The sequence below is a fragment of the Chelonoidis abingdonii genome, chromosome 1 (genome assembly GCF_003597395.2).
Source record: "Chelonoidis abingdonii isolate Lonesome George chromosome 1, CheloAbing_2.0, whole genome shotgun sequence".
Lineage (NCBI taxonomy): Eukaryota > Metazoa > Chordata > Testudines > Testudinidae > Chelonoidis > Chelonoidis abingdonii.
The window spans coordinates 347,664,229-347,688,192 of NC_133769.1; the positions used below are offsets into that span (position 1 = coordinate 347,664,229).

Sequence of the window (23,964 nt, forward strand, 5' to 3'; positions counted from 1 at the left end):
GTAGCAGTGTTAGTCTGGATCTGAAAAAAGCAACAAAGAGCCCTGTGGCACCTTATAGACTAACAGACGTATAGGAGCATAAGCTTTCATGAATACCTACCTACTGACGAAGTGGGTATTCTACAGGAGCATAAGCTTTTGTGGGTGGTCTGTTAGTCTATAAGGTGCCACAGGACTCTTTGTTGCTTTTTATATGAAAGGAGAACACAGTAAAGGTGTATCTGGGGGGAGTGAAAGGAGGAAGACCAAGGGTGACAGTAATAGGAACACAAGGTTGCATATGGCAGCAAATTGTACAATTTGGAGAATTCGTAGTGTTTCTTTGTAAATAAGTGAGCAAAGTATTTCAGTGGTGGGTGAAATGACATATGTGTTTTGTGTGTCTATAATATTTCTAACTCTAATCACATAGATCTATAATATGTGATTCTGTATATTAGACAGATGCTTGCATATCCTAGGCATGGGGATCCTGTTGGATGAAAGATGCTATATATTAATATTGAAGCATTTCTCCTTTTAAACATCACTCTTTTGGGGATAGAATATTTAATATCGAAAGAGTAGATTCTGTTTGCTTACTGGGAATATCTGTACAACTTTATGCTGATGTACTTTTAGTTGTGCTTTGAGTATCTAACAGTGTCCTGCTATGGTAAATAAGAGACCTACTAACCCCCTTTATCTTTTCACACAGCTTTCTTCCTGTGGTTCACTATTATTATCATTATTAGCAGGTAACCAACAGGGAATGGCTTAATAATCTAAGCACCGTGTTTGAAACAAGTAAGAGCATAAGAACGGCCATACTGGGTCAGACCAAAGGTCCATCTAGTCCAGTATCTGTCTATCGACAGTGGACAATGCCAGGTGCCCCAGAGGGAGTGAACCTAACAGGCAATGATCAAGTGATCTTTCTCCTGCCATCCATCTCCATCCTCTGACAAACAGAGGCTAGGGACACCATTCCTTACCCATCCTGGCTAATAGCCATTTATGAACTTAACCACCATGAATTTATCCAGTTCTCTTTTAAACGCTGTTATAGTCCTAGCCTTCACAACCTCCTCAGGCAAGGAGTTCCACAAGCTGACTGTGCGCTGCGTGAAGAAGAACTTCCTTTTATTTGTTTTAAACCTGCTGCCTATTAATTTCATTTGGTTACCCCTAGTTGTTGTATGATGGGAATAAGTAAATAACTTGTCCTTATCCACTTTCTCCACATCACTCATGATTTTATATATCTCTATCATATCCTCCCTTAGTCTCCTCTTTTCCAAGCCGGAAAGTCCTAATCTCTTTAATCTTTCCTCATAGTTTCCTCATTCTAAAGCTACAGCCTCATTTTTCAAAATGACCAGTGATTTTGGGTGCCTCAATTTTTGGACGTCCAACTTGACTCCTTAAAGGAGCTGATTTTTTTTAGAGGGCGAGTAAACACTTTCTGAAAATCCGGCCCCTTGAAGGTCAGGTTGGGCACCCAAAATTACTACTCACTCTTAAAAATTTAAGACCATGTTTTCAAATCCCATTTTTATTATGAAGTGTTTGTATTGCAGTAGCATGTTGAGGTACTGTTTGTCTTTGATACTGTACAAACGTTCACCCCTGTGCAGAGTGCAGGCATGTGAGATCTTTGCCTCACTGAAGTCTGGTATTGCAAGATGTATTTGACTATGATGGGAGTACTCATATGAGAAAAATCAAATATATATATGTGTTTTCAGGACTGGGAGCCTTATGCCCTATTTTAAGGCCTCCTGTGGGTCTTTTGCCTAGATGGGAGTTTCACCCTTAAAATCCACTTCTGAAAATCTTCATCCTTCGAACAATATTAGCCCCTTTCAGAATCCTTTTCAGTCCAACTGATCAATTCTCATATGACAACAAAAATGCCCATTAAGTGAAGGTTTGTGGTCATGTTTCAGTTTTATGAGGAAATACTAAAACACAGGTTTGGATGTTTGGTCCCCAAAAGATGAAAGTGTTACCACTGCATTGTTCTAGGCTTTGCCATATGTTGGTGGGAAAAAAAATACCATTTATGAAATAATTTGAGATTCTAGGAATGGGAAAATCTAGGTGCAGTCTTTCATGTCTTTGATTTGTTGAGCTGTGGGGTCTGGACTTGTGGGGTTTAGCTGGCTGTTTGCTTCAGGGAGACTGGGTCCTATTCATTAATTGCAGTTACATTTTTTTAATGTGTATATGTGCACATAGAGCACAGAACAAGGGCACTTAGAAATTAGTGCTATATGTGCTAAAAACAGAACATGAAATCCTTGTTCTGAAAAAGGGGGTTGGTTTTTATGTTACTAAAGTACTTTAAATTTCTGATGATTCACAATATTACTAAAAAAAATTGACCAGTTCTGGTGCAACAGTCCTGATAACTTAGTGGTGGGTTTTTTTGTTTTTTTTGGGTAAACCTTAAAAGGAGCAAGAAAAACTATGCCAAATGACAGAATCCTGTGGCACCATTAAGACTAACAGATGTATTGGAGCATAAGCTTTCGTGGGTGAATACCCACTTCATCAGACGCATGTTATGAATACTCTGATGAAGTGGGTATTCACCCACGAAAGCTTATGCTCCAATACTTCTGTTAGTCTTAAAGGTGCCACAGGACTCTCTGTTGCTTTTTACAGATCCAGACTAACACGGCTACCCCTCTGATACTATGCCAAATGATTATTTATTTGTATTTTGCTAGTTCCCACAATGTGCTAGGTACTGTGCTTGCACATATAAAATAAGTGCTTTGTTAGATTGGGGCTTAAAGCATTGGTACCTTTGAGAACATGAGTTAGAGTTTGTCTATACTACCACTTATGAAAAAACACACCTCTGAGCAACGTAAGTTTCACTGGCATAAGTGATAGTGTGCATAGTGCTATGTCGGTGGGAGAGCTTCTCCCGCCAGCAGAGCTACCAGCGCTCATTGGGGTTGGTTTAATTATATTGATGAGAATGCTTTCTCCCCTCAGCATAGAGCAGCTACATGAGAGAGATTACAGCAGCACAGCTGCATCGGTACAGCGGTGCCATTGTAAACTCTTTTGTGTAGACATAGCCTTAGTCCCTATTAAAGTCAATAGGGCTACTTATGTGCTTTGCTGGATTAGGGGCATTGTCCCTTCCTAGAGGATCTGATCCTAGAAAGAAAACAACATAGGGAGGGTAAGCAAAGAGGAATAAAACAATCAAACCATATATTCAAAATTATTTATATATAGCAATCTTCCCCAAGTATTTCGTTATGTGAAACAATCCCCCTTTTTTCCCAAAAAAACTAGCTTTTTACAAAGTATTTGCAACTGACATAACTCTTGTATAAATGTTTTCAACAGGTTGTATCAATCTGTGAAAATTCTGTATTCTTTTGGGATTTTTGTGACCTATTCAATTCAGTACTACGTTCCAGCAGAGATCATCATTCCAACAATTACCTCAAAAGTGCAGCAAAAATGGAAGCTGTTTTGTGAATTTATGGTCAGGACACTCTTGGTCTGCTCAACCTGTAAGTACACCATACAACCTTCATAAAAATGCTCACAGTTAAGTTTCTTTGAGACCTGCTTGGAAGAATAAATGTTTCTTCTCTGATATTTTCTTTGGGGGGCAGGGGAGTGGAGCAGGGAATTGGTAAATCTAAAATGATTCAGTGACTTTTTTTTTTCCTACAGTCAGTGACTTGATCAATATAATGTTTGGTTCATATTATTATAACAGTACTTTATTGGTAGCATTGATCATGAATCTGACAAGGCAAATAATTTTTTGCCAATGAATCTGCCAATTCTACCAGAAGACATTTGAAACAGTTTTCTTACAATGAAAGGTTTTGTTTGTAATTTAATGAAAGATTTAAACAAAATCCATGCTGTCCTATATGCACTTCTTTTTTTGTGTGACTTCACAGTACATGCTCTGCAATACTTTGCCACCACTGACTTTCAGAAGCATTATTACATTGAAACGAACAGGAACTGTCAGAGCTTAGCACTTTTGACAATCAGGCCACTGGTCAATACTGGCGCATGAAAGGTTGTTGTCTTCTATTCTGATTCCTGTTTGTCAACTCAACAGCAATGCAAATGAAGTCTTTCTACCTCTTTTTTGTATCAGCTTCATGGCTTCTTTCATCTTTAAACCTTTTTTGTTCTATATCATTCTTCACCACGTTTATCCAACACATCCTTGCTCTCCCTCTATTTCTAGTTCCTTGCACTGCAGTATGCATCACTATGTATGGTATCTTTTCCAGGTCTGTTCTTGGCACATGTCCAAAACATAAGTCATCTGTCTTGAATCTTCTTTAACAGGATTATTTCTTGCCCCAGTTGTTTTCTCATCTCTTTATTTTTTATTTTTTCTTAGAATTCTCCTCAGACAGTTCATTTCTGCAGACAAAATGTTTCATTCATTGATTGGCTTTCCTTATACTCCAGCCTTCCGACCTGTACAGCAGTATCAACATGTCAGTTTTCTCATATATACCAATTTTTGTTTTTATTGCTATATCTTTAGCCTTCTATATCTTGTAGATGTGCAGTAGTGGCTAATCCAATTCTTCTTTTTATGTCATTTTCACAATTCATCTTCACAATTCCTGTTTGCCTTTGTTCTTCTTGCAAGATGCGTACAGTTTTCCACTCGTCCTAGTTCTTTGTCTCTGAGTTTGATCTTTACCTCTTTCTCTTGTCTTCCAGTTGCCATAACTTTTGTGTTCCCATGGTGTTCTTCAATCCGAATTTTCTGCTTTTCTGGTCTAGTTTGTCAGTAAATCCCCATTGGCCAATGCTGAGCTGTTAATACCATCTGTGAATCTAAGGTTATGCACTGTTCTTCCACATAACATGGTTCTGCCCATTTCATTTCTAAATGCTATAATCACTGCTTCTAGTACCAAGTTAACAAATCTGGGAATAGCCTGCAGTCTTCCCGAACCTTTACATCAGCTTATTGTTTACTCTCACCACGCTCTTTGACTGTGTAGAGGTTTTGTATCAGCTCAATCAGCTTTTTGGGGATGCCATACAGTCTCATAATTTCCCAAAACTTTCCTCTCTCTTTTTTTTTTGCCAGCAAGGGCCCAAAGACTGAGTTGCACTAAGTGTAGGAGTTTGAAGAACTGCATAAAAATGAAATATTGAAAAAGTCTTCATATTTATCCAGATGGAAGCAACTAATCTGGGCAGAAATAAAAGAATAAAAATACAGTGAGGAACAAATTAAGCAATACTTAGTTTTTGTAGATCAATGAGCTTTTTATATCTTGTTTTTCAAGATAAGTAATGAAGTAACTTTCTCCTGAACTAGTAAAGACTGATGAAAAGCACATTGCAGTATATAGTGAAAAGTATTGGAGCTCAGAGCTAACAGTATCTTTCATTCTCACCAGAAATATAATGTTTAACAATAACTATTATTAGAGCTCTATTCCAGAAATCATGGAAATGCTCTTAAAATGAGAATAAAGAAATATTAAATTTGATTGTGGACATGGAAGTATTAGTAGAACAATGGGATATTTTGATTATGTCAGCTTGGAATGAAATGAAATTAATTGAATGATGCTGATCCAATCGAGTGTGTGAACCAGGCTATTAACTACTTGCTTTCTGTTTTAAAAAAAATCCATCTGAGCCTCCTGCATAATTTTACTAAGTGATTAAATTCATTATTCTGTTAAACTTTATCAGTCCTCCTCTGAGTACTTCTCCATTTACACTACACCTGGTTTTAGCAGTGAACAATTCTTGGCTCTGAATAATTAGGAATAAGACAACTACCGTGACGATATGTGTATCTGAGGAATTAAAATGGCAGTGTTAGTGGCTTGAAATATGCCAACAAAATACTTTCTAAGCTTAGTAGCAGCACAGGTCAGATGAAGAAATTAAAGTATAATTCTAAGCCTTAAATGCTCGATAAAGGACTTGATGCATGTATTTAGAATTAAGTGATGCAGTCATTTCCTTAGATGTGGCAGATGCACTAATCAGAGGTGGCATTTTTGATTAACAATTTGTCTTACTTAAAGAGGAGTATTAGGTGAGAAATACATTGAAAAGTCACCATAGGGGGTAAAAAACGAAGTAATTAATTAGACTTTTAGGTGGGCTTTGAAATATGTGCATGAACAGTAATAGGAAATTTAAGCAAGGTGACTTATAACAGCAGAAAATGTTTATAAATTGCCAATCAATAAAATAAACAAAACGAATGATTTTACTAGAGTATAATTTGGTGGTATCCGTAATCATTGATTTTTTTCATTGTAGATGTGTTTTTCATGTTAGATGTTAGTGACTCAGACATGACTCAGACATGAATACGTCTAATTCTCCATAAGAAAGTTCAGAGTTCAAATACAATCTAAGAAACAGATGTGTTCTCAGTGTGGCATAGACCTTTATCGAGCTCCCAGAGATGGCAAATATAATGTTGAATTAAGGTTGCTTGTACTCATAGTTGTAGAGGAAGAAATGATATATCTGTGTCTTTGTTTCCTTATTAACACACACATTGACACCAGTGTGCATATTTATTGCAATATGGAGTATTATTGACACAAAATAGCTTGTGTGCTTTCTTACGTGCAGTGCAATCACTCAACTTTTTATAGATGGATTTGACAGATATAACAAATGCTATATGGAATATTTTATGATACTGAATCATGCTAGGAATTTTTTTTATTGCAAGCTGTTGCTGAGGTTGTATCTCATGAAATCAGCTTTTTACCAGCATAAGGATTTTTACATCCCACAACTAATTTAATATTGCTTATACAAATAACTTCAAATGGTCCAGCTTGGTGGCCTATGCTAGTAGTCTGCACTGCCATGCCAAACAACCAAGTTTAATTTCTGGTCTTGGTCTATTGCTTCTCTGGCCGTCAGCGGTTCGGACTTTGTCATGCTCTTTTACAATTTATGAGCCTTCATCAGAGTCAAGGTTCTAGTTCAATATGAATAATTGTATACAGAAAACTATGTTAAGAATGTTAAGATTGAAAAGTTAACCATTGGAAAGTCAGGAGATGTCAGGGCTAAAGTAAACCATGCTCACTAATTTCCACCCTCTTGTTCATATGCATTACGGCAGTCTTCAATTGCTGTTTTTCCCACAGAACCCCTGCTGCATCCAGGACTTGGTAGACAGTGCTCAGGAATGAATCAGGGTTATGTAGTGAGTGAGGTTGTTGTCCCTGGGACCCTTTTGCTGCAGATATTGGATGAGATAAGGGACTAAAGAAAGAGAATAGATGGTTTTGTGGTTAAAGAGAATTTTCTTAATTGTGTGGCTTTTAATTCTTTTAAAGAATGGTTGTCAAATGGGTTATGCTGGCTATTGCTAGTTTGCAGACATATTTTTTCTTATGATTTTTAAAACCCAGTACAGCTTAAACCATTTAACAATGCACTTCTCTCCTACAATCTTTGACCCTTTTGAAAAGGGCATTATAAAATAATAATTGTGAATAATATTTACTTTCTAGCAAAACTTTTTTATTTTGTTACGTATGTGAAGTCAGTGCAATTCCTAGATGTTTTATTTTACAGCTTACTTTCCAATTATCCTTGGGAAACTTTGTGGTGTTTCAGTTGAAGCTTGGATTCTAGCTTCTATGGGTGAGGCTACATTTTAGGCATCTGTCTCTGGATTCTGGGCCATACACCAAATATGATCAGTTTTGTCAGGATAAGAGAGGGCATCCAGTTATTTACAGGAAATGAAGACAAGATCTGGAATGGGAAGAGTAGCAGGTTGGCCTCTCTAATTTGTATAGTTATTTAATTATTGGGACAATGGGAATTGCTTTACCTTTGTAACTTCACAGTTAGTTCATGTAGCAGGGTCCCAGTGCAAAGGCACCTAATTAGCCGCTGCTCAGCAAGACCCAATCAGGGGAAATAGATTGGGGCTGGGGCGAAGCCTGGTGCCTGGCCTTTAGAATTGGCTGTACCTGTGGGTCTGAGGATTCAAGGGCTGTAAAGGCTGGCTGGCAGCCAGAAGAATGGGGAATGGCCAGGGGAAGGTCAGTCTCCAGGCTGAGGGCAGACTCTGTTTAGGAGAGGAGATTATCAGGCGTGCAAGCTCTGTACATAGCATAACACTGGTGGTGGGAGAATGTTGTGTAAATAAAGCCACGGGTGCTGCATAACTAGAAGCCTTTCTGAGCTTTATTGGGGCAACTAGTGGGCCCCAGGAAGAGGGGCAGGCAAAGGACTTGTCACAGTTCACTAGTTACTTCCCCGTAATATTTTGAATAGTTCAAAATGGTGTGACAAAGTTCCTCCTCTGCCTTGGTGGGTCCTGCGCTTATTGGTGGATTTGCTCGCCTCACAGATTCACCCTGTGGGTCGGGAAACAGCCCAGAGACCTTCCCCTCTGGTAGAAGTCACAGTCCAGCTCAGTTCCTCCTGTGTTTGATCAGGAGTTGGGAGGTTTGAGGGGAACCTGGGCCCGCCCTCTATTCCGGGTTCCAGCCCAGGGCCCTGTGGACTGCAGCTGTCTAGAGTGCCTCCTGGGACAGTTGCGTTGACAGCTACAACTCCCTGGGCTACTTCCCCATGGCCTCTTCCCAAAATCTTCTTTGTCCTCACCACCGGACCTTTCTCCTGATGTCTGATAACGCTTGTACTTCTCAGTCCTCCAGCAGTATTGCTACTCACTCTCAGCTTCTTGCATGCCTCTTGCTCCCAGTTCCTCACACACACTTCCTCTCCCCTGGCTCCCTCTGGCCTGACTGGAGTGAGCCCGTTTCTAGCATCAGAGGGGCCTTAATTAGAGTCAGGTTCTTAACTGCCTCACCTGACTCTTAGCAGGTTAATTGGTGTCAGGTGTTCTCATTAGCTTGGAGCAGCCCCTGCTCTGGTCATTCAGGGAACAGAAAACTGCTTATCCAGTGGCCAGTTTATCTCCCTTCTACTACTCTGCTGTTCCCAACTGGCCAGGATCTATCACAATGGCTATTTCATCATTACTGATTAATCTGACTTGCTTTGATGCTGTTGGTGTTGCCCTTTGAGCTGTAATTCTGTAATGTATGTGTACTTTGGATAAGTAAAACTAAAACTAAATTTCAGAGTCACTCCATAGTAATAATATACAGTATTAGAGACAAATCAGAAAGTGAGCAGGACTGTTGACAGCACATTTAGACTCTTTTGAATAACAAACCAAAAATACAAAGAGAGAGAAATATACAAAATTTCTACCTTAAATAGTGTTGTCAATCCTTAAATAACAAACACTTTTTACAGTATAAGTAGGACCCTACCAAATTCATGGCCATGAAAAATCTGTCATGGACCATGAAGTCTGGTCTTCGCCGTGAAATCTGGTCTTTTTTTTGCTTTAACCCTATACTCTACAGATTTCATGCCGGGAGACCAGGGTTTCTCAAATTGAGGGTCCTGACCCAAAAAGGAGTTGCAGGAGGGGTGTCACAAGGTTATTTTAGGGAGGGTCACAATATTGCCACCCTTGGTTCTGCGCTACCTTCAGAGCTAGGTGGCCAGAGAATGGCAGCTGTTGGCCAGGCGCCGAGCTCTGAAGGTAGCGCCCCACCAACACAGAATTAAGAGTGGCAATACCATACTATGTCACCCTTACTTCTGTACTGCTACTGGCAGTGCCTCTGCCTTCAGAGCTGGGTTCCCAGCCAGCAGCCATTGCTCTCCAGCTGCCCAGCTCTGAAGGCAGAGCCACTGCCAGCAACATTGCAGAAGTTTTGGTAGCAGTACCACTCCCTCCCTACAATAACCTTGCGACCACCCCACAACTCCTTTTTGGGTCAAGATCCCTACAATTACAAGACTGTGAAATTTCAGATTTAAATAACTGAAATATATAAATTTATGATTTTTAAAATCCTATGACTGTGAAATTGATCAGAATGGACCATAAATTTGGTAGGGCCCTAAGTATAAGTTTAGCAGGTATGCTCATTACTTTGTGAAATGTATAACATTCATTACAGGTTAAAATAGAAGGTTCTTCAAGTGCTTGCTCATGTCCATTCCATATTAGGTGTGTGTGTTCGCCACATGCGTGGACACTGGAAGTTTTTCCCTCAGCAGTATCCATAGGGGACCAGCTCTGGCGCCCCGTGGAGTGGCACCTGCGTGGTGCGGTATAAGGGATGCCGCTGGGTCCCCTCACCCTCAGTTTCTTCTTGCTGCCAGTGATGGTGCTGGAACATCTACTGCTGTGGCTAGCGTTGTTTCGTTTTCTGTTCTTGTGAACTTTGAAAACATGTAATATAGTTGTATATAGTTAGTAGTTTCTTAGTTACCCTTAGTAGCAGATCCCTACTTCTAGTTAGCCCCAAACGAGACTCAGCTGGGGGACGGGGCATGCCCCGGTCCCTCGGCTTTAAGCCCTGTGATCACTGCAAGCGGCCTATGCCCATCAGCGATCCACATAACAGTTGCCTAAGGTTCTTAGGTGAAGGGCATGTAAGTACAAGTGCCGTATCTGCAAGTCCTTTAAACCTAGGACAAAGAAGGAGTGCGCTATCCATCTGAAAGCGCTCCTAATGGAGTCGGCACTCACTCCAGCACCAGAGCAGCAGTCCGACTCTGCACCAAGCATCGTGGCCTCTGTTCTCAGTGCTCCACCAGCACCGGTCCCCCTCCACGGCTCTGGGGAAGAACCTGAAAAAGTCTGGGAGGGGAAGATCTTCTGCCTCCCTTAAGGGAAAGGAGAGGGCTGGTTGTGAGACATGACCTGTGCTGGGTAGCTCAACACCCCCTTCAGGTAGTGAGGCCCCAGCTCAAGTCGAGCAGTGCAGCCCATCCCATGTTTTGCATGCGACCCCAGGTTGTGGTGCAGGCCCTAGCCAGCTTCAGGTGCTGTTGATGCCCAAAGCTCTTTGAGCAGCTCAAGAGATCCTGGTGCCACCCACACCGGCTCCTGCAGTACCCCGGTCTCAGGGAAAACCCGTGTTGGGACCTATGCATGCGTCCCTGCCTTAGCGGTACCGATCCCCATCGAGAAGGACATCCTGCCATCACTTGCCTGCCCGAAGCCGTCATGCCTCAGGACTGAAGAGGCAGGCTCAGCGAAGCCCTCTTCAGTTCCCACACTGAAGGAACTCGAAGTGTGCCTCGCCAGTAGATTGGTGCAGACCCTATGAAGCATACGCCACCTGGCAAGGGCTCTGGGACCAGTCCCAACCATCTCCAAGGGCCTGGTACTGATCCCAGGACCGACTGGACACCAGAGACGGCCGATTGCTGGGCCGTCATCACATGTCTCCAAGAAGGAGGTAGCCCTACTCAAGACGATCCCCACGACAACTGGCCCGTAGTAGCTCCTGGTCCCCTTTGATGTCCCGGTACTGGTTGAGTAGCGTGAGGCATGGATCACCAGATATCTGACACAGATCCACTGAATGCTGTCAGTCCCTGAGAGCCAGACCAAGACAGTCTCGCTCGGATAGGTCGGCTTCGGAACACAGCGGCTGGCACCGGTTGGATAAATGCCACCACTCAGCCTGATCCTGGTCGCCTGGTACTGACCACTCTGCTGGTAGCTCCAGCTTGGAGTAAGGTTCCCTGACTGCCGGACAAGCCCCGGTACCGGCGGTGCCAATTACATTATCGGCACCGAAACCTGTCCCATGGCCTCAAGTACAGTGGTCGGCACTGTGGTACCCGTGGAACCCTGAGGGGTTCACCCAATATTCCCAGGCTGCCTGATCAGTGTTGGGATCCTTGGAGAGGCCAGTGGTCTCAGTATCCCATCGCCCTCCAGTGCTCGAGGCTTTGGGGGGTAAGACCCCACAGATCCAGGAGGACCCAGGGGAGCAAGCTGCTGGACCACCAATAGATGTGGAGGTTCCTGGGACACCAGCATCGTCCTCGTCATTGCCGGACGAGGCTATCACGGGGCCCCCTCACCCAGTTCCTAAGGATGACACCAGAGCGCACCAAGAACTTTTGAAGAGGGTCACTTCTAGCCTGGGGCTTCAGGCAGAGGAACTGGAAGAGCCCTCGGACTCCCTCTTTTAAGTCCTCTGCTCCTTGGCTGCTACCAGGGTGGCTTTACTCCTTCATGAAGGAGTTTCCAAAATCACTAATGCCCTGGGGCAGATGCCTTCTTCCTTGGCCCCTATCTCTAAAAGGACTGATCGCAAGTACTTTGTGCCAACCAAAAGGCATGAGTACTTATACTCCCACTGAACCCCTAGTTCTCTTGTGGTTGAGGCGATTAATCACAAGGAGAGGCAAGGACAATCCGGGGTCACCCCCAAAAATAAAGACTCGAGGAGGCTGGATCTCTTTGGATGTAAGGTTTATTCATCTTCCAGCTTTCAGCAATCCCTCCTTGGCTGATATGACTTTTAATATGAGGCTAGTACTGGCCAACTTCAAAGGGTCACTCCCTGAGGCATCCAAGAAGGAATTCCAAGCGATCCTTGATGAGGGCATGACTGCGGCCAGGATGGCCCTCAAGGGTCTGTCTGATGCTGCTGCCCGCACCATGGCTTCCGCTATCTCCATGCGGCGCGTCTCTTGGCTGCTCTTCTGGGTTATCCACTGAGACCCAACAGTCATTGCAGGACTTGCCCTTTGATGGCCGAGCCCTACTTGTGGAGCAAACAGATAGCAAATTGCATGGCCTTAAGGACTCCCACACCACCCTGAAAACCCTTGGTCTTTCTGTCCCAGCTCCGGTGTGTAAGCGGTTCAAACTGTAGCAGCCGCAGGGCCAGGAGAGTCAGACTCGGCAGGACCAGCCTCATAAACAAGCCAAAGATTACAAGCGCCACTTGAACCACCCGCCTCCATCCTCTGCCCAGTCGGGCTCTACCCGTAATAAACGGGGCCATTTTGAGGGTGTGCCTGAGGGTGACCTACCAGACTATTCCCCAGATCCATCTTTCCTAGTGTTCTCCGATTGCCTTTCCCCTTTTCTCCTTCAGACCGCTGGGTCCTCAGCACAGTGGAATGGGGTGATACCCTCCAGTTCCTTTCTACCCTCCTTCCCACCCACCTTTCCCTTCCCTCTTCAGGGACCCCTCTCACAAGAGTCTCCTTACACAGGAGCTAGGGGTTACTGCAGCTGGGTGCGGTGGAAGAACCAAGGGTGTTTACCAAGTGCATGTCAGTGGTAGTGGCTTACTTCAGGCCCTGGGGTATCCAGATCTACTCATACCTCAATGACTGGCTCATCCGGGATGGCTCCAGGTCTCAAGTCCAAAGGGATGTCGTGGTGCTTCAAGCCACGTGCCGCTCTCTGGGCCTACTGGTGAACAACAAAAAGTCAGTGTTAGTGCCAGTGCAAAGGATAGAGTTCATCGGAGTGGTCCTCGACTCTACCTGCGCCAGAGCGTTCTGCCGCTGGAAAGGTTCCACACAATGGCGAACCTCATCATGGAAGCCTCCGTGTTCCCTCTGACTACAGCCAGGGTCTGTCTGCACGTGGTGAGCCACATTGTAGCGTGCACTTACGTGGTCCTCAATGCCAGGGTCCGGATGCAGCCCCTGCAACAATGGCTGGTGATGGTCTATTCCCAGTCCTGAGACCCCCCTGGAGAAGATTGTTACCATTCCCAGTCAATACTTAGCTCACTGAGATGGTGGACTGACTGCAGGACAGTCCTGGAAGGGGTTTAGTTCGACAACCACCCTCACTCCATCGACTTGGTGTTGGACACCTTGGACCTCGGCTGGGGGGCACATCTTGGCAACCTCCAAATACAGGGCATGTGGTCCCCAGAGAAGGCACGGTTGACATAAACATCAAAGAGCTCCGAGCAGTCCGGCTGGCATGCAGAGTCTTCTTGCTCCACCTGTCGGGCAAGGTGGTACAAGTCCTAATGGACAACAGAGCCTTAATGGTCCCCCTCGTCTGTTGATGTAGAACACTCGTCGGCTCTCTGTCAGGAGGGGCTCCGTCTATGGGACTTCTGCATCAGCCACGAGATCCACCTGGAAGCTTGTTACCTTCCCGGTGTCAGGAATACGCAGGCAGAACAGCTAAGCAGGGACTTCGCCTCTCATCATGAGTGGTCACTGCATACAGAGGTAGCCTGCATGATTTTCCAAAAGTGGGGAACTCTCCAAGTGGATCTGTTTGCTACCAGACAGAACAGGAAATGCCACCGATTTTGTTCTTGACAGGGTCTTAGCAAGGACACCTTCTCCGATGCCTTCCTCTTGTCATGGTTAGGGAGCCTGATGTACGTGTCCCCTCTGATTCCACTCATCAGCAGGACCCTGACAAAGATCAAGAGAGACCAGGCACAGGTTATCATGATTGCCTTGGTGTGGCCTCGCCAGCATTGGTTTGGCACATTCATGTGCCTGTCAGCGGCCCGCCCCTGGCCCCTGCCCAACCAAGCAGACCTGCTGTCGCAGGACCGCGGCTGGCTCTTACACTCCAACTTTGGGTCCCTCCACCTCTCAACATGGATGCTGTGTAGCTGAACCCGGAGGAGCGGACCTGTTCAGAAGGAGTCCAACAGGTCTTTCTGGAAGGTAGGAAGCCCTCAGCTAGACTGACTTACCTTGCCAAGTGAACAAAGTTTTCCTGCTGGGAGTCCAAATGGGGCATCTCTCCCTCGCGTTCCTCCATACAGGCCATCCTGGATTACTTGCTCCATTTGAGGAACCAGGGCCTGGCACACACTGCCATTAGAGTGCATCTTGCGGCCATCTCCGTTTTTCACCCGTCAATCCAAGGACAGACGGTGTTCTCCCATGACATGTCAGGTTCTTGAGAGGGTTGGAGAGACTCTTCCGGTGGGTCCTCTTTGGGCTCACTGGGCCACCCTTTGAATTGCTGGGTTTCTGCTCCCTTTCTCATCTGTCATGAAAGGTTGCTTTCCTGGTGGCGGTGACGTCAGCGAGATGGGTCTTGGAAACTAAAGTCTTGACCTCAGAACCACTGTACACCATCTTCTGCAAAGAAAAGGTTCAGTTGCAGCCCCACCCGGCCTTCCTGCCAAAGGTGGGCTCCACCTTCCATATGAACCAGGACATCTTCCTTCCAATGTTCTGTCCCAAACAGCACAAGACCAGTGAAGAGAGGTGTCTTCACGCCCTGGACATCCGGAGGGCTTTTTACTTTGAACATACCAAACCTTTCCATAAATCAAATCAACTCTTCATCACTACAGCGAATAGGAGGAAGGGTCACCTGGGTGTCCTTGAGGATGATTTCCAATTGGATCACCTTGTGCATAAGGACCTGTTACGACCTGGTGGGGGTTCCGCCACCACCGATTGTCAGAACCCACTCAACAAGAGCGCAGGCGTCTTCGGTGGCCTTCCTGGTGCACTTCCCTATCCAGGCCACCTGTAGAGCCACAATGTGGTCCTCTGTCCACATGTTTACCGCTCATTGTGCGATCACTCAGCAGGCCAGGGAGGACACTGGGTTTGGCAGAGCTGTGTTGCAATATACACGTTTGTGAATTCCTACACACCTCCCGGGTACTGCTTTGGAGTTCCCTAATATGGAATGGACACGAGCAAGCAGTTGAAGAAAAGACAGTTACCTTTTCCGTAACTGGTGTTCTTTGAGATGTGTTGCTCATGTCCATTCCATGACCCACCCTCCTTCCCCACTGTCAGAGTTTCCGGCAAGAAGGAACTGAGAGTGGGGAAAGCTGGTTGCATCCCTTATACTGCTCCATGCGGGCACCATTCCAGGAGGTGCCAGAGCCCGTCCTCTACGCATACTGCTGAGGGAAAAATTTCCGGCACCGGTGCATGTGGTGAGCACACACACCTAACATGAAATGGACATGAGCAACACATCTCAAAGAACACTAGTCACAGAAAACATAACTGTCTTTTTTTGGCCTTTCCCACTACTTTTTTCCCTGTAGGAAATGCAAATTAGCAGGATGGGAGGCAAGATAGTTTTGTGGCTAAGGCATGGAGCTGGAATTCAAGAAAGCTGCATTCAGTTCCTGGCTCTGTCACTGTCTTCATGTGTTACCTGGACATGTCACTTAAACTGTACGTGCCTCAGTTCTCCATCTGCAAAATAGGGGTAATACTTGTCAATGACATAGGAGTGTTTTGTAGCTAAATCATTAATATGCTGTGAGCTGTTGTTGGTATTACAGTAGTGCCTAGAGGACCCAACTCAGATTGGAGCCCCTTTGTGTTAAGGCCTGTGCAAACATATGGGGCAGATTGTTCCTTTTACATTGCTTTCTAGTCCCATTTAAATCAATGGGGTTACTCATTTGATCAACTGCGCACTAATGTGGGAGGTGTTCACAATCTGACCTCATACCAAGAGATAGCCTTGTCCTGAAGAATTTACAGTGTGAGACCTTGATTCTGCAGAGACTGAAGCAAGTACTTAACTTTGCAAATAGTGAGTGGTCCCCTTGACGTCTTGGCAGAACAGGAACCGAAATAAACAAAACAAAATGTGAGAAAAAAGAAATGTCCTCTTTTTACAGAAAGGGAACTCAGGCACAGAATGACTGTCCCAAGCTCGCATCACAAGTCTGTGGCAGAGCTGGGAATTAGAACACCGATCTCCTCATTGCCAGTCCAGTGTCTTAACCATAACACCTCCCTTCTGGAGTGCAACAAGCTTCCATACAGATAAATCAGTGTTTTTGAGCTGTCATGCTGGATTGTTCCTTCTGTCACATATCTGAAAATCCAGAGTAATGGCAACAAAGTCAGTTACTCCTGTGACTTTGATGGAATAATTCTAGATTAACACAAATCTCAGAGGGCAAGGTTTGTCCCCCATCATATATTCTTCCTTTAAACATGTTTTATATATTTGTTTCAGCAAATGATGGAGAGTCATAGTTTCTATTCTGCTTCCAGTAATTATTCATGAATCAAATAAATTCTGTGATAGCAAAATATGAACTTTTTGTTGTTTTTCTCAAAGTTAGTGCTTTTTAATTTCATGGGTTTTTCCAACAAAATTATCTAGATTATCTTTTCTACTTAAGTAAAGTTTTATTTTGAATCACAATACTGTGCTGTGAACTGGTTATTAAAGAGCAATTTTCTGGTAAAGTGGAAGCTAACAGGCTAATCCTCTCTCTAAGCAGTCCATTTTTTAATTATAAAACTCGCTGTTTACAACAGACACTTTTAAAGTTGTACATGTGCTACAGAGTTTTCTCTTAGCGTGTCAGCTGAATGTGCTGCCAGCTGATACACCATATCCCGATACACCAATTTTGATAAAATGATTGAGCGCAGACCGCCTGCAGTTCACATGAATAAAACACTAGCAGGTGCCAAAAGGTGTTTTTCTATATCTAAGCTTCTGACTGTACCCGCTGATTAATACTAATACAGTCTGTCTTGTTGAGCCTTTGTGTCATGCGGTACATATTTCTACTGGATGCAGCTCAGCATGCTTTGATTCTGTATTCAAAGCCTGAAGCTTTTATTTGTGGAGCATTTTGGCTGACATTTGGGGCAATATTTCGGAGAGATCTTATCCAAAGAGCTTAAATGAAATGGTAACCTATGACCCACTTGGTTGAAGGGGCATTATTTCATTGCTAAGGCCCTAATTGTGATATTGTGGAAACTGCAGATTCTGCAATATTAGGCTTCTACCTCAGTTTCACAGCGGGAACCCCACTATGTGCAGGGCTGACATTGGGAGCCCTGGCCACCCAGGGGCTGAGGGCAGACGCCTCCAGTGAGACCTCGGCTGCCCCCGAGCTGAGAGTGGGAGACCCTACTGTTAGCCCCAGATGGCTGCTCTCAGCCCTGGCCCTCGCTCTCAGTCTCAGGCGGCCGACAGCGGGAGCCCCCTCTCTCAGCAGAAAATCATGGAAAAGTAATAATGGAATTTGTTTCCACAAATAATAAGGTCCATTATTACTTTTCTGCAATTTTACGTAACTTGTCTGCAACTCAGCTGTAATTTTTTTGACAATCATCCCTCAGTTCAAGTAGGGCTTTATTCATGCCATTTTCCATGTGTTTTATCCTGGTGGTGCCAATCTCCTCTTGTGATCCCCTTTGATATAGGGAAGCATTATTATGCCGGTTTTAAAGATGGGGAACTAAGAGGCTAAGTAATTTGCCCAAAGTCCCACAGGAAGTCTGTGTCAGAGCAGGAAACAGAACCTGGGTCTCCCACGAACCAGCTAGTGCTGCAACCACTGTGCCACCCTTCCTTCTTCAATGAAAAGAACATTCTAAAATTCTGAGTGCTGTGCCTGAAAGCTAGTATTTCATAGAAAAGATTTTTTAGGGATTTTCCTAGTACAGAACCTTTCACCTATGTTGATGTTCTATTTAGCATGCTGATAACTGCTCTAGAAAAGTCTGTGTGAGACCAATTTACTGTTTGTGCTTTTTTTCATAATTCTTCTCACCATGATTATTTACTAACACACTTATTGTGTTGCTGTAGGGTTTATTCCCTCACAGCTTAACTTCTCCCATTTAATCTCAGGGTGTAGTTGTAATGTTCAGTGAGGTATAGCACAAGTATTACTGGGATGTTTTAAACAAACCTATTGAATTCACTTCTGTATCGAGCAGGAGGTGAAGTGAGGGATGGAGGAAGGTGGTGTATGAGAATAGAGAAAGATATAAGAAGTTTCATTTAAATTAAAATTAAAATGCAGAGCCCCCCGGACCGGTGGCGAGGACCTGGGCAGTGGGAGTGCCACTGAAAATCAACTGGCATGCCGCCTTCGGCATGCGTGACATAGGTTACCTACCCCTGGTATATACGGTACTTTGTTTTTGGTGGTATTCTCTTTTACAGTTCAAAAATATATTAAAAGCATTAACTTTTTAAAGCTCTATGATGATGAAAACTGTGCAAAAAATTTCCTGCCTTTCCATTGTTTGTAAAGCCAGAAGATGAAAGGCATTTTTGTGTTCTGAATCAGATCACTTATCCTTTTATTATCACTTTTGTTGTTTTGTGGCAGGAATGTTACACATTTGGAGGACCTATCCAAAGTGCTTTGTTTAAAGAGTTGAGCATATCGGCATGACAGATCTAAAAGCTCACCAAGAATACCTGATGTGTATGGATTTCAGTGATAGTTTTTGATGATTTTGATCGATACACCAGATCCTCAAAAGAAGGATCTAAGAAGACTGTAAGAAAAGGAAAGAGACAGGAATTTTAAATCTTAGGTACTGCAGGTTACCTGTTAGATAAAAAATTCCACAAACCTGTACCATGCTAGTAGAGAGCAGAGACAGGGAAAAATACATCTTGGGCTGTCAACACAGGAAAAGAATTGATTATTATGATCATTTTGGCACCAACGAAATTGTTTCTATGAGTATTTGAACTGTTGCAGCCTTTTCTGTGTTTTTTATCCTTATTAAGAAATGTAATATTCTGTTTAAAATATGTAGATTTTTCTGTTATTGTGTCTTTCAAGTGAACACCTTTTCCAATTAAAACATAACTTAAATGCTGGCTTAGTTATGGTGAATTTTGTAATGGAAACAAGGAAATTCAGGGGCTCTATGCAGCCATTAAATTAAAACTTTCAGAAACACCTAGATCTCATTGACTTTCAGTGGAACTTTGGTTCATACGTGCCTAAGAGACTTTTGAAAATGGGACTTAGTTTGCTAAGTAACTTGTCATTTTAAAAATTTTATTCAAAGATTCTCCATATGGCTTTTTAAGAAGTCCCAAACTTAAGCTGACTCCTTTGCTCAGTTCTACATCCCTCCCATAGCTACCATGTTTTAGATGGCTCCATGTGACGTTATGCAAAATGCTTAATGATTTAATTTGCATATATGCAAATTTGCACTGCCATAAACTTAATCTTAAAATCAATTATGTGGATATAGTGTTGATGAAAAGTGTCACCTTGTAAGCCCTAGTGAATGAAGCCCTTAGTTTATCTATAGAGCTATAGCACAGCCATCTGCTTTACATACACTGTATTACTAGCATGCCTCAACCCTGATCTGCGGAGGGTGCACTCTCTAAAGGTAATAGGGGTACTTCAGTGTGCATGGCTGTAGACATGGGGACTCACCCCTGCAGGTCCTCCTGCTGGTGACTCAGGGAATTAGCTCGATTTCCAGCCTCCGGAGGGCCCTCTGAAGGCCAGTGATCACCTGTCCTCTGGCCCGTGTCCCTCCTCGACCCGGTGCCCCTTTCTCTAGGTGCTGCCCCTTGGCAGGAACCCCCTCAGTCTTAGGGTTTCCCTTCTCCAGAGAACCCCCCACCCACTATTCCTAGCTTGCCTCAGTATAAGGCTACTGCCAGTCATCATCTAGCCCTATGCCCTGGGGCAGACTGCAGTATCAGCCTACTCATCACTGGCAAGGAGGGTTTGGACATGCTGCCTTGGCCTACGCCTGGGCTGCCCTCTGCAACCCCTAGTACTCCTTGGCCTTCTGCTAGGCCGCAGCCTGGGGCTTTCCAGGCTGGAGCTACCCAGCTCCTCTGCCTTTCCCCAGCCCTGCTCCACTCTGGTACCCTGTCTCTAGCTCCCTGCAGCCACGCCCTTCTCTCTCAGAATGCAGAGAGAGACTTCTCTGCCTTTATAGGGCCAGCCCAGTTGCAGCCACTTCCCCCAGTCAGCCCAGCCTAAAAGCTGCTTTCTCCAGCCACAGCCCACTCCCCCAACAGCCCTCTGTTTTTAACCCTTCAGGGCAGGAGTGGGGGTCCACCCCGCTACACAGGCTCATGCATTTCTTGGCCTTTCTGCTCAGTATAAAGTTTGGGGATGAATTTGTGACATGAGAGCTCTAGCCTAACTCATCTAACTCATCTCATGTAGGGGTCGCCAAACGTCCATTAGATGGGAGCAGACCTACTGAGCTGGGCTAGATTCAGACTGGAGAGGCTCTGTAGCTAAATAGAAATGTCCTGGAGCATCGAGTCCACCAATAAGTGCTAATGTTGTATCTTCAACAAATAAGGCTTGATTTCTTGAAACAAAACTTTATTAAATGAAATTCTGACCTATTTGGAGCTTACACAGGCAGGGTCTCCCACTCTCTGAACATGTAGGCAAAATATCCCCCACACCATTCTGTCTCCTGCAAACACACACTAAAATCAAGTGCCCCTCACTGTCCTTGCAGGAGCAGATAGTGTTATTCAATATGCAGACACACAATAAGGCCAATATTAATGCAACATTCCAATTGACATTAAATAAAATGTTTTGCAATATAAAATAATTTCAACAATTACAATTATTTCAAGGTCCTCACTCTAAAGTAAAAACTGGGATCCTAGAGGTGCATATACTACATTAAGGCTGCAAAGTCAAGTTCTCAAAAATTAGGATGCTTATGCAATCTTAATTCTCTCCCTTTGGAAATATGTAATATGATACAGTCATTAATAACATGATCATTCACAATTTTTTTCCTGCATTGGTGGTCAGCAGGATGTGAAGCCACAACACGGACCACTTCCATTTGTGTGAAAGGAGAAACTGGTAGCAGAAGTAGGCTTTTATCCTCTGTGTGAACCAGCGCCTAGCGGGAGGGGACACATCACACTTTGACAGTGGGTTACGTAACTATTTTTTGAGATAGCAGTGGAATGTTGGATTTCAGAATTCCTGGGTTCTTCTCCTGTCTCTGGGAACAGAGTGTGTTATAATGATTAGAATAGGAAGCATGTTCATTTTGAAAGGCATTGTGGCCGAGTGGATGAGATTTGGCTTCATTGTATTGGAGACCTGGATATAGTGCCTGAGGTGACTTTATGCAACCTCTCAGGGTGCCTTATTTGTAGAATAGGGTGGGGGAACTGATAAGTGCCTGCCTTCCGGGATGGAAAAATGAGAGTTTAGCCAATAACAAGGGGTTGTAAACTATGCAGAAATACTAACAACACTCAGTGGAAGTGAAAATGGAATTCATAGATTTTTGGATCTTAGTTCAAAGCACCTTGACCTAGGCAAAGGATATTCTGTGGAGTCTCAGTCTCTAGCATGTGCCATTTTACCTGAGGTAGGGAGCCATACATGAGTGTCATGGGGAGAGCAAAAGAAAAACTTTTCAGATCTTCTCTCCGCCCCCAGTTAGGGTGAAAAATGCACTCATCTTCTTTTGTCATCTCATTTATGCCCCACCATCATAATTTAATGTATTTATTCAGTGTGTGTTATTGTAAACACTAAACTGTAAGTTCTGCTTAACAAGAATAACGTCTTATTTTTCTGCCTGTAAAGTGCTATGTACACCTACGGCACTACAGAACTAGTACTGTTTGGCAGGGTCTAGTGGACTGAGCTTATTACAGTAATGTCAGAGTAAACTCAGGTCTACACACAGAGTGATTGTAAACCTGAATCATGCTGGGATTGTTTAGTGGAGAGGCTGGATTCTGCAGTATAAAACATAAACTAAATTAGGTATTGTCTAAAACAGGGATCGGCAACCTTTGGCACGCAGCCTGTCAGGGAAATCTTCTGGCGGGCCGGGACAGTTTGTTTAGCTGCAGCATCTGCAGGTTCGGCCCGGTTTGCTGTTCCAGACATTTGACTACATAGCAGGATACTTGACTACATAGCAGGACAGAAAAGAAATACTCCCAGTTCAAAATAAATCATTCAGATTCGCTGTTACTCTAGCAGGAATTATCAGTCTGTCATAATAGTAATACAGTTTGATTGTGGCTCTGCTGTAAAGTCGTGTTTAACATTCATATATAATCAAATCCATTTTGCGCCATCAGCTGCTCAGAACCATTTTTTCGCTGCCCCCAGGAAAATGTTGTAAATTAGATGTGGCATCTTGGCCATGTCTTCTGCGAATACATTTTAAAATGAAATTCTTACAATCAAGGAATAACTTACAACTCAGACAAGGTATTAAGGTGGCAGAAGAAGGATCGGGAAGTCAGTTAGAGTTGAATTATAATTTAAGAAGCCCAGGAAAGAATAATGTCATTGGATTCTTAAAAGAAATATTATTTTAATTCTTATTTTGTTCCTTTTTGCTTATGACTCATCTCATAGCCTATGCTGTGCAAGGTGGATAAGATAATGACCTGCTTCGATGTTCAGCCACTAAAACTACCCTCTGTTATAAGTAAGCTAATAAAGGCCATGCACTGTAACTGACTTGCACAGGTGAACAAATCAGGGTACAACTTGATCTACAACAGCTAGTGCTCAAAACCCCCATGTGACTCCATGTATTGTTGCTATGAGACAGCGTTTCTCAAACTGGGGGCCATGGACTGCTGGAGGTCCCCCAGGGGGTCTCTGGCCCTCACTGATAAACTCCTCCCCCTCCCTTCCTCAACTCCTCCCCCTCCCTCTATCTCCCGGAGGCTACTGAAGTCAAACCGGGAGATTTTAGCCACTAAAAATCTGGTGGTGCAGTGGGTCTAAGGCAGGCTTCTTACCTGTCCTGGCTCAGCACCACTCCCAGAAGCGACTGGCACGTCCCTGTAGCCCCTGGGCAGAGACAGGAGGGTCTCCATGTGCTACCCCCACCCCAAGTGCTGACTCCACAGCTCCCATTGGCCAGGAACTGCGGCCAATGGGAGCTGTGGGGGCGTGCTTGCGAGCAAGGGCGGAGCATGGAGACCTCCTGGTCCCCCTGCCTAGAAGCCGCTGCCAGAGAGATGTACTGGTCACTTTCAGGAGCCACTCAAAGTAAGGATCCTCAAGGAATCCATTTTGAAGCACTTGGAGGAGAGGAAGGTGATCAGGAATAGTCAACATGGATTCACCAAGAGCAAGTCATGCCTGACCAACCTGATTGCCTTCTATGATGAGATAACTGGCTCTGTGGATATGGGGAAAGCAGTGAACATGATATACCTAGTGTGATAGGGCAAGACCAGATGGCTACAGTAAAGTACTGAGAAACAGGTATGTTAGCCCCAGGCTAAACAAATCCTTAGTACCCTGGTAACCAAATGGCAGTTGCTTCAGGTTAATCAAGGCACCTGGAGCCAATTAAGATCTTTCTAGAAGGCAGTAGAGATAGCTACTTTAATTAGAACACCTGCAGCCAATCAAGGCA

The 23,964-nt window shown here is 44.1% G+C and overlaps 1 protein-coding gene across 3 annotated transcripts in view; it reads left to right on the forward strand.

The window, feature by feature from the left end:
* Positions 1 to 23,964, forward strand: part of SLC36A4 (solute carrier family 36 member 4) — a 232,961-nt gene that overhangs the window by 98,954 nt on the left and 110,043 nt on the right. For all 3 annotated transcript variants that reach the window (XM_032769238.2, XM_075061744.1, XM_075061743.1), the window contains one exon: positions 3,352 to 3,521. In XM_032769238.2, coding sequence (XP_032625129.1) covers positions 3,352 to 3,521 — 170 coding nt within the window. The remainder of the gene's footprint in view (positions 1 to 3,351; positions 3,522 to 23,964) is intronic.